This window comes from Filicampus tigris, chromosome 6 (genome assembly GCF_054856515.1).
Source record: "Filicampus tigris isolate MCC_2025a chromosome 6, RoL_Ftig_1.0, whole genome shotgun sequence".
NCBI classification, from domain to species: domain Eukaryota; kingdom Metazoa; phylum Chordata; class Actinopteri; order Syngnathiformes; family Syngnathidae; genus Filicampus; species Filicampus tigris.
Window position 1 is genome coordinate 3,841,942 of NC_141222.1, and position 11,195 is coordinate 3,853,136.

Genomic DNA, 11,195 nt, shown 5'->3' on the forward strand with positions numbered 1-11,195 from the left:
AATTGCCTATAGGCTGGTCCGACTATCATTTTAAACGGGCCTGATTACCAATTTCAACAAACTACCACTCGCACTCCCCACACACACCGATGGGCGATATTTGAAATGACTCACCGCGGCATGGGACTCCCACTGTGGCCGGACTGAATGTCTCTCCTTTTAGCACCTTCCAGGACCTTTTTGGAGCTTAAATGTACCTTTAAGGACCTATGAAGCCTCGCCGCATTTAGTTCGGTCGCGGTGAGGCTTCTGTACCGCGGTGAGTCATTCGTTTCAAATTTCGGGAGAAGGGGGAAAAAATGGGCTTCCCACTATGCTTAGTCCGATTTGTTTTTTGTTGTTGTTAACTTTCCCGTCTATCGTTTATCGCCTACAAAATGGTCGTCCGTCATAGGCGGATAGGCGGACCGGTCCGTCACATGGGCGTTATGGCCAGCTCTGGCAGCAGCGCAGGTGGGTCCCGCATAACCGGGGAAGAGAGCCCCGCTCGTGTGTGAGCCTGTCTTGGCTCTGAACTGAAACATATATTTACCCTAACTTCCATATGAAGTGTCAATGTGTTGTGCAATTTAAATGAGCTCTTCAGCTACTACCTGCCTCCTTCATCAATGCATGAGCCGCTAATCACACTTTTGGATATGTCAGACTGTTTGCGTTGTCACTGCCTCAGCGCAGGGCCATAGCTAGTCATTTGAGGCCCAAAGTATACACAACCAACGCAACAACCAGTATATGTTAAATCTTCTGATTATGCAAAACGGAAACCAATTGGTTTAAGTGAAATCTATTAGGTGAAAATACAGTGTATCCAAATACACACTTATTCAATTGAATTTTGAGTAGGATACTCGAATCTTGAAATATTCACCTAAATAATTGCAGCCCTGCATTCAATCTCCCGTTATATTGTAGTATTTTTGTTGTTTAATAAAACCCTAGCTTCAAGTCCTTGGTATGAACCTGCAAAAAAATATCCTTAAAATGAGAAAAATGCTTCTTAAATGAAATCATTGATGAGCAAAATTGATGCTCAAAGAAAATAAGTTATTTTGAGCCTTGGAGTTCTGTGCTGTACTCGCAATGTTTATGCCATATATGGTAATGTGATGCTCTCAGCGAACAGAGTTTGACATCAGTGCTTTGTTTCTGATTCAGATCTGCACAGAGGTCCTTGAGAATCTTCGGAGTGGCTACCTGAGTGACTCGAAGGAGTATGCCGAGTCGTACCGTGCAGAGTGTCACAAGCTTTACCCCTACACATTAGCTTTCATGCCCCCTGGATACGAGGAGAACACCAAGATCGCTAATGGAGACGTTTCCACAGAAACAGAAGAGCTAGCCAACGAGATGTGAGCATGACCTGACAAAGGGGGATGAGAAAAGGAATAGGGCCTTGCACAGAGCCTTGTGGTACGCCTGGCAGTTATTTTATAGAGCCAGACACACGGGAAGCGAAATAGATGTTTCGTTCTTTGGCTCAGCTTAAATTGGGTCTGACCCGGCATGGCTTGGCTCTTTCCCATATGCTGAAAATCAGGACTGTATGCGTGTGTGTATGTCATGGGTGTGAATGAGACTTGAGCATGTGTGCGGTTTTGTTTATTTGTGATAAAGGGGGGGGGAGATAACAAAATGGCCATTTTACGTTTTTTAATAGCGCAACCGACCACACTGAATATTAATTGAGACAACAAAAAAAAACAACAGTTATTGGCAAATGTTGGAGTAAAACTGTCCTGACTGGTTTCTCTGAGATGACAACCACTGGAGTTTGACTCTGCCGCTTCTACAGGCCTATCGGTTGTTTCTTTTACGAGCAAAGCTAATTTAAATAATAACAATGGGACACAGTTGCCACTTGGGAGCAATCGTGCGCTCGGTGAGTTGCATCCAACGCGTCACCAGGAATCTGAGCAGCAAAGAGTTAATGAGGACTTGAAGTAGATGCTAAGGACATCCATCAAGCACAGATGAATTTGGATCTGCCGTAACAATCATTTGAGCACCCGTGGGCGGTCCTTCTACTCACCACCGTGCAGTAGAGTGTGACAACTTGGCCTGGAAGAAGGCACTAGCTCCCCTTGTCGTTTTAATATTATGGTCTGTTACTACAGAGCGGCTCGTAGCATAAAATGAAAACTGCAAGGTTGTGTTTTGTCTGGTTCTAAATACACTGCTACTACTACTACTACTCGACATGTTCACACTTAGGAGAAAGTGATGGATCTAAGCAATATCATAGATGCCTCCTGTCCATCATTCAACAGTCAAGATTTTACATCAGGGTCAAGTGGTCTCATCATTTTTTTGTGTGTGAATCTCCACTATAACTCATGCAGGAAGGGTCTTCCATTGAAATCCAAATGACTCTTTGGGAGGTCAGAATTTGTCATCCAAACCTGTTCTCTGGGGTCAAACATTAAAATGCAAAGATTTCAGCACCCTAAATTTGCTCAATTTTGTTTTGTGAACCCATTTCATCTTATTTCTTGCCCTTCTCTCTCTAATTTGGGTTCTAATGTGAAAGATGAAATCTGAGATGGCAATGTAAGATATCTCTGGATTTTTGTATTAAAACCAAACAAAAGTAAACTGTTGGGTTTTTTTCCTTTTGTTTTTAAATTAAACATCTGTTGACGTACAGTAGTCAGACTGGTGGTATCCTAGTTGTAGGGTCACACTGATCGAGTGCTGATCATTGTTAAAAACGTACTTGTCAAATATGTGCCATGCTTCAGTACAAATGAACATTTCTTACATACAAACATTTGAGTCTAACATAACAACCCAGTCTGTCTCTGTCCCGTTTCTGATTTGATTTTTTTTTTTTTTTTTTTGTGGGGGCAGTTGGAGCAATGCGCTACATGTTAATAAAAGTATAAGTCTTATAAATTCGTCACACATTTTTTTTTCTGAGATAACAGTAGATGGTGGTCACTTACCGAGTGGAAACTTTTAGATAGTTTTGCACACGGGTGCGATGTAGGGTGGTCATAATGTCAGCAGAGAGCAACGCATCAGAAAGCTGTTGGCTGAAAACTAAAGTGGTTGTATGAAAAGTGTTTGTGAGTATTTATTTGATTTCTTTTGATATCCAGCTTGAGGTTGATTTACAAATACGCCCTTTGTCCTCACTAATAAACCAATTCAGCCCACGAGTGCAACGACTGTGATGAATAATAATAGGACATCCACATGTTAATAGTGAGGCAAAACTATGCTAGGCATCTGTGCCTTACTGGTACTGTGAAATGCTTTGTTAACTACTACAATTTTATAACGTCATTAGTAGAATAAGTGTTCAAATGACTATGGAAAGCCTAGGATTTACACATCGTCGCTTTTCCTGTGAAAAATACATGTCCATTTTAAAAAAAAATTTTTCTTTTTCATTTTCACATTAATGCGATGTCTGTATCGCGGAAATAAAAATTTTTGAATAAATAAAAAAATAAAAATGGACATGTATTTTTCACAGGGCAAGCAACAATACCTGCTATATAAATATATATATATATATATAGAGGGAGAGAGATCCTTGATACTCACTCGGAAGACAATTCAACACACTAGTAGAATGATTGTGTCTTACTACTAACGTTTTTTTGTTTTTTTTCCCACTACTGTATGACTTTTGTACACACTGGTAGGACAACGTGGTTGTGTGGCAAACCTCCTAGTGAGCAATTTGGTGTGACTGGCAAAGTCCAATAGGCTACTCATGTGTGAACAGAACACATTACTACTTAGTTGGGCCTACTCATGTTACTAGTGCAGCACAGTAGGTTACTAGTATGGTTTAAATGTGTGGTAGAAGCTAAAATTAGCACCTGTAGTGGTAAAAATGTTACTAGTAAGACTACCAGTAGGCTATGCAATAGTTCAGGAGTCACCAACATGGTAACAGGTAGCCCCGAAGGACTGCGTAGCCTGCGACCTGTTCTAAAAATAGCTTATCAGTGATGGGACATTGTGATTTCATAGAAATGTTGTAGAGGTGTATATGGAAATGAAACACTTGCAGAGATTTTGAGGAATAAAGTTTTGCATACTAGTAGTTACCCGTTTCCTACCTTGTTAAATCATTGTCGATTTATTGTGAGAACTCTTGACATGATCCGTGACTTCACATGGATGAACAAGAACATAACACCTTTCGAAGGATGGCGTGTCTCCCTCCTGCCTGAAAGTCTGTGCTGACCAGCTTGCTCCGAGTCTTCACGGATCTTCAACAGATCCCTGGAGCTGTGTGAAGTCCCATCCTGCTTCAAAGGCGCAGAGTCCCCAAGAAACCTGCTAAAACGACTGCAGGCATCTGCGGTCATGAAGTCTTTGGAATTCCTCATGGACCGCTTAAGACCATCAATTTTCCTATCAGGCAAACGGTTCGCTGGAGGACGCAGTCAACATGGGGCTGCGCTTCATCCTGCCAACACCTCAGCTGTGCAGGGACCTACGCGAGGATGCTGTTGGTCGACTTCAGCTCTGTGTTCAACGCTATCATCCCGGGACTCCTCTTAGCATTTGGAGTGTCTCCTGCCATCTGCCTGTGGAACTCCAGCTCCCTTAACGGGCAGGACACCTCAAGTGTGACAATGGTGACGAGTCTGCATATCGACAGGAAGTGGAACAGCTGGTGCTCTGGCGCAGTCAACGCAACTTGGAGAAAAACACGCACAAGACTTTAGACATGATCGTGGGCTTTCAGTCATTGGTAGCCCCCTACCCACTCTTGAGGACTTGTAAGAACCAAGACAAGGGCAGGCAAAATTCTCTGACCCACCACATCCGGATCACTTCATGTTCAGCTTCTTCCTTTCGGTAGGCTCTGTCAAACTAAAACCTGCAGACATTCCAGCTGCTTCTTCCCTCCCTAAACTGTTGACTCAAAATTCTATCGTGCCGATTTGCAAATGTTTGCCAATTTTGCATATCACTGTATGACAGTAGTACTATATTCATGATTGTAGTTTCGGCACATATATCCACCCTAGCCTAATAGCCAATGTGGCCAATAGCCAATCCCTAGGTGCGATTTTATTTGGTACACTCCTCCATCGCAGCGTTAGATACGCTTACGATAGGGGTTTAATTTTTAACATTGCCCTTAATAATGAAGATAAAATCACACAATTTAAAATATTAAATGGAACATTTTCTTAATTTCATGACTGTTTCTTTACTGCCAAACATATGTGAGTGACTTGCTCTTGCAACATTTATTTGGACAAATAAAAACAGCAACAATTCCCTCTCTTGCTCCCATTTCCCTCTTTTTTTACCCCCTTCCATCCGATTTTAATTTGTTCCCTGTGCCCTTGATTTCTTGCACTTCAATATTGGTTTGCTGTCAAGCAGTTTGAAGGGGATTTTTTTTAAAGCAAGAGAGTATTTTGCCCGGGGGGGGGGGGGGTCATTATTTATTTATTTATTTTTGTAGTTGATGAGTGTATTTTTTTTCGTATGAGTTTGAGAATTACAATATATTAAAATACTCTTCTCCCCATTGGTTCAATTGAAAAACAGACATGAATGTATTTGTTCCTTGTTGATTGTTTTCTTCTTTTTTGTGGGGGACGGGGGAAGTTGTCATACAACTGGTTAGGAAGTGCGCGGTCATGCGTTGCCCTCATGAAATGTGGGTCCCTTCCTTCCATCCATCCATTATCTATACCGCTTATCCTCACAAGGGTCGCGGGCGTGGCGGCACGGTGGTCGACTGGTTAGCACGTCCGCCTCACAGTTCAGAGGTCGTGAGGCACACAGAAACAAACAAACATCCGCACTCACAATCACAGGGTCAATTTAGAGTGATCAGTTAACCTACCATGCATGTTTTTGGAATGTGGGAGGAAACCGGAGTACCCGCAGAAAACCCACGCAGGCACGAAGAGAACATGCAAACTCCACACAATTAGTGTACTCTGACCAACCGAATTTAGTGTAATCTGAAGGGGTGGATACTGGTAGGGTGTTTATCATTAGCTAATTTAACCTTTTTTGTTAATATTTTTAATATAGGTATATTAAATGGTTGAATTCACATATTATAATGTTACACTAAACGTTAGATCTAAATGTCTCAGGTGACACTGTCGTGATTATATTATTGTGCACTGTGTTGCGTTTGTAGTGTCAAATAACGAATAAGACAACAATCCGGGGAAATTGACTTTTGGACAAAGACTATAGTGATAACAACTACATAAAACAACAAACGCCGTTGGATAAACTTTATTTGTCCAATACTTTGACTTTTCAGTGTCGCTTATGTAGGTGCAGGATTCATTTCATTAACTGTGGCCACTACAGCCAGCCACTAGGGGGCTCACGTTGACTGATTTGTGGTCCAAGACTCCATTTCCACGGATAGTTATTTATTTTAGTTTTAATTCGTTATTGGACATTATAAACACATTTTGACCTCCTTCAGCTTTATTTCGGTACTTGGGTGACCGGCATTTGAATACGAAAATTAGTTGAATATTTAGTTTCATCCGAAACATTTTGATTTGACATATATTGTCGTATGGGCGAAAAAACCAACTAAAAAACGCACGCAATTTTTTTTTAAACTTTGAAGCTGCTTCAACGTGGCACCCCCATCCATAACTAAGCATAACTATGAAAGTTATTGAAAGAGGTTCAGAAACCTAGTATGCAGATTCTCTTTCGGGGGTGGGGGTTACTTTGTATTTCAGTCTTTTTTCCTTTTTCTTTTTTAAATTTCAACTTAAGAACGTGTCATTTTATTGCAGTGTGGTAGCCACTTTAGCGACCTCTACTTGTTTTCCGGTGTGTTGGAGAAGGCGTGTGGTGTGCACTCAACTTTGTGTCCTTGAAGTCGGTGTTATTTCGCCACAGTTTGGGCGCACCCAGCGCAAGGGCGGCGTGGGACACGTTCCACTCCACTCCACTCTACTCGAGAACTGATGGAGTCCTCCCTGGAGCTGTCCAACTCTTTGAGCAGTGTATCGTCGTTGCTGAGCGGCTGCAGGACCTTCAAAGTGCTCGTGATCGGGGACTCTGCGGTGGGCAAGACCTGCCTCACACACCGACTCTGCGCCGGTCAGTTCCCCCGCTGCGTGGAGGCCACGATCGGCGTCGACTTCCGAGAGCGAGTCCTTGACATCGACGGGGAGACGATCAGGGTCAGAAACCAAATTAATCATTTGCAGTAGTATTTTAATTAAAGACCTAACCTAACCGAGTATTTGAAATGCTTTCTGGTGATATTATAGCAATTGTTGAAGTCAAATGGAACATTCTGCTGTTTGTCAGAGTTGCAGTTTCATCACCACGTGGCGTTTATGATTTAAAAATATCTACATGTCTACGATATGACAATGGAAGTTGATTTCATTCAGAGGAAGTTTCCACGTGCTTGCGGCTTTGTGTGTCAAATTGGTCAACACAATGAAAACAATGCTAATGCTATCTCAACCACGACCACATGGAGGAAATGCAATGTGTGTTTTGTTGATGTTCCCCAAATGGCACGAAAAACTGTGTTTTGCTTCGTTTCATGTTTGGGGTGTTCGTAATGACTTTCACCCTCTGAACAATGCTACATGGGTAGAAAAAGGGCACAAGACAACCTGAATTGAAGTGCCCATAGCCGGAGATTTTTATCATATGGAGTGCTGTATTATTCGTATTGATACCAAAGTCCTCAATTCATTTCTTACCCCCACTGGTATTTTTGTTCAGAGATAGCATTTCTATGTCTTCTCTGTGAAGCTAATCAGTGGTTTGGTTAATGCAGACCACCCCTGGTCTGTCCAACCACCCCTGGTCTGCTCAAGTCCAGTCCTCAAAAGCCCCTATCCAGCCTGTTTTCCGTCCCTCCCTGCCTGCAACACACCTGATTCAAATGATCACAATCGTTATGAGACTTGTGCAAAGCTTGCTGATGAGCGGATCATTTGATTCAGGTGTGTTGTAGGCAGGGAGAGATGGAAAACAGGCTGGAGAGGGGATCTTGAGGACTGGATTTGAGCACCCCTGATGCATATTTTAAATTTGTCTACATTAGTCGTTCAGTTTCAAATAAGTGAGTCCTTAAGAGTAATTTAAAGTCATCATGGAACAAATCCGTTTAACAGGTGCTATGCCATTGGAACGCGACCAAAACCCGTGACATATTTTTAATGAGAATTGAGGAAGATCAGTTTTCCTGCTGACTGATCTGCCATGGAGATTGTTGGTAAAGAACAAGAGTGACCTCTGAACTCAACAGAAAACCTTTTTCAATACTTTCTACATGGGTCCGGTTTCAAGAGAGTTGTTTTAAGCGGGGTACACTGAGCCCTTGCATATTCCCACGTTGGCATTGGTGAAGTGATTATGACCATAATAGTTCTCAACTGCAACATGTTTAACACGTAAGCTAACAGTTAGTTAACAACCTACCTTCTTCTATTTCTTCTTTTACTACTACTACTACTACTTCTCTTTCTCAGTAGATACCACGACAGACTAGTTTTGGGGATGAGAATCCCGACTGTTGGTGGAGCTATCGCTGTGTTGGTCATCTTGAGTATGCCACACATTATAAAAGCAGCAAACACCCACTTGACACACCCCTCCCGCCCACCGCCATCATGTGTGTGGTCTTACATAAAAAACAGTTAAGATGTTAAAAGTTGGGCTTTGTGTCCCCTCTTTAAAACGAGACTGCAAGTATCACATCTGTTGCTTTTCTTTGTTCCGTTTTAGTGGTGACTCATTGAATTTGATTGTTGATGCTTGTTTGTTGGCAGCGGGTATTTCAACACATGCTTTTCTGCCCTTTTTCCACCCTCTCATTGTTTCCCCTTTCTTTATCGTGTCTGTTTTGCTCTGTATGAGCAGCAGTAGAGGGCAACCAAAATGAACCTGTTACACTCTTGTTTTGTGTTCTCTGTATCACCAGCTCCAACTGTGGGACACAGCGGGACAAGAGCGCTTCCGTAAGTCCATGGTGCAACATTTCTACCGTAACGTGCACGCAGTTCTCTTCGTGTATGACATCACATGCTGGGCCAGCTTCAACAGCCTTTCTGCCTGGGTAGGAGAGTGCAGACGGAATTCTCTCGGCCAGGAAGTCCCCAGGTAAAAGCACCGTCGTTAACAGGTGATCAGTTCAGGGTGCCCTTTGCCTTTCACCCTAGGTCATCTTGGATAGTCCCCAGTTTGCCTTTGACCCTGAGCAAGATAAGCACAGTACAGTGACCCTTGCTTTCTGAGAGTCATAGGTAACGAGCCCCAGACTAAAAGGGGGTTCTAATTGCCTATAGAACGTCACAAGATGACGGCAAAGCACTTAAAACGGAAAGGCAAAAAAGGATTTATATTGCCAGTACAGTAGTTCAAATGTTTACAATGACAACGCAGCAACAATGGCAACTACAGAGCGGTATGCTGAAGTTAAACAACAGACTGCAATTTCTTTTCGATTTGTTTTATTTGTTTGCTGTGGTCTATTACAATGCAAAGCATGAACACCATGCATCTAGCATGTACACAATCATGAACCCGTGATACATAAATAGTTGTATTCAGTAGTTAAATTATTCAACACAAACAACCCCCTTCACTCGAAACTCATCTATGGTATTACCTAGCATACTCGCCGAAATAACAGCCACGCACAAACTGCCGTGATATTCACACATCGGCAAACAAACGTGCACTTGACACAAACAGTTGAAGCGGAAGACAACCCAAACATATTTTTTGCAAGAATATGTTCCTAGCAGGCCCACTCATTGAAACACGGCATTCTGGTTAATTTTGTGTTTGTGGAATATAAATTAAGCAGCAAAATGCACACATTTTTAGCCATCTCTGGGGACGGCCATTTTGTCACATCTGTTGACTGAACATGACATCACAACTGCTCACAACGACCAATCACGGCTGACCTTTTTTCTGAAGCTGAGCCTTGATTGGTCGTTACCTGAGTCCTGAGCAGTTGTGATGTCATGTTCAGTCGACAGAAGTGACAAAATGGCCGCCCCCAGAGATGGCTAAAAACGGGTAGATTAACTTTTATTCCACAAACGCAATATTTATCAGAATGTCTTCTAAAAAATATTTTTGGATTGACTTACCCTTTAAATTTACCTTTTGGTATTTACACACATTAATAAATGTCAGGGAATACAGACAATTTGTAGCTACAAATGAAGACTATACGGGCTGTTGGTAGCTTCGTCGGGAAGAAAGCAAAAAAACAAAAAACGTTCCCTCACATGAGGTGCATTCAATGTTCGCCAAAAACACAGGACATCTCTAATGCAGATGAAAAAACACCATCAATGAATTAGACTTGACAACAACGACACTAAGATGCCACATGATGGCCCTAAGACTTGTATTTATGCTGATTGCTTCACAGGTTCCTGGTTGGGAACAAGACCGACCTCCGTGATGTCATTAAGGCCGATGGCCTGGTGAGCCAGGAGCAGGCGATGACCTTTGCCAAGACTCACAACATGATGTTTTTTGAGACATCAGCCAAATGCACAAACAGACCACGAGTTGTCGGGGAAGTGCCCCATCAGCGGGATAAGGTGGAGGACATTGTCAATGCCGTCGGTGCCAGACTGAAGAGACAGAAGAATCCCACCGCGGCGTACGACCCAGCGTGCAGCGGCTCTTTTAAAGTTTTCAACAAAAAAACAGAGGGGAAAGAAATGTGGAGCTGCTGCTGAGAGAGACAGAACAACAATTAGGGGGGATTGGGAGAGACAGAGACTTTAATATTTATACTTTTTAATGCATGCCATGTTATAATTTCAAACATTCTGAATTTGTCATCTTGTTTATTTACCAAATAAAATACTGTCACGTGAATGGAGAGTTCAGTGTCTTTATTTGCAAATTATAGAAAAACTCGGCTTGTAAAATAAAAAGCCAGGCAATTATTGAATGAGTATTTCCAGTTGGATTTGTACTTTGTCAAGTGTACTGTAACCTTGGAAACGCAAAACCACAATCAATGTATCCATCGGGGTTTGGAGCAAGCTCCCTTGGTTTCACTTTTTTCTTCTTAATTTTCCTGGCATATTTGAACAATTCATTTTAAGAACAGTTTGTTGAAAGTCCTTTTATTTGTCCCAGCTTCGGGCCCAAACTTGCAGTAGCAAGATGCATAAAGCCATGCTTGGAAGAGTATCATGTAGGGCTGAACAATTTTGAAAAATCATCTA

At 42.2% G+C, this 11,195-nt stretch overlaps 2 protein-coding genes across 4 annotated transcripts in view; both read left to right on the forward strand.

The window, feature by feature from the left end:
- The window catches only part of naa15b (N-alpha-acetyltransferase 15, NatA auxiliary subunit b), a 37,013-nt gene extending 34,421 nt beyond the window's left edge, over nucleotides 1–2,592 (forward strand). For both annotated transcript variants that reach the window (XM_086032289.1, XM_086032288.1), the window contains exon 20: nucleotides 1,156–2,592. In XM_086032289.1, coding sequence (XP_085888415.1) covers nucleotides 1,156–1,353 — 198 coding nt within the window. In that variant the 3' untranslated portion in view covers nucleotides 1,354–2,592. The remainder of the gene's footprint in view (nucleotides 1–1,155) is intronic.
- Nucleotides 2,593–6,698: 4,106 nt separating this feature from the next.
- LOC147145496 (ras-related protein Rab-33B-like) lies at nucleotides 6,699–10,839 on the forward strand. Of its 2 annotated transcripts, XM_086032292.1 has the most exons (4): nucleotides 6,699–7,151; nucleotides 8,915–8,951; nucleotides 9,054–9,093; nucleotides 10,382–10,839. In XM_086032292.1, the coding sequence occupies exons 1-4, from the start codon at nucleotides 6,933–6,935 to the stop codon at nucleotides 10,695–10,697; spliced, it is 612 nt and encodes a 203-aa protein (XP_085888418.1). In that variant the 5' UTR covers nucleotides 6,699–6,932; the 3' UTR covers nucleotides 10,698–10,839. The 2 variants fall into 2 exon arrangements, with proteins under 2 accessions (XP_085888418.1, XP_085888417.1); XM_086032291.1 differs by having other exon boundaries at nucleotides 6,735–7,151; nucleotides 8,915–9,093.
- Nucleotides 10,840–11,195: the final 356 nt, after the last annotated feature.

Excerpts from the sequence above, each read along its gene's own strand:
- LOC147145496 (XM_086032291.1), top strand. The coding sequence starts at position 6,933 with ATGGAGTCCTCCCTGGAGCTGTCCAACTCTTTGAGCAGTGTATCGTCG. Across the intron at positions 7,152-8,914 it reads TCGACGGGGAGACGATCAGG|CTCCAACTGTGGGACACAGC; the intron begins GTCAGAAACCAA and ends CTGTATCACCAG. Across the intron at positions 9,094-10,381 it reads CTCGGCCAGGAAGTCCCCAG|GTTCCTGGTTGGGAACAAGA; the intron begins GTAAAAGCACCG and ends ATTGCTTCACAG.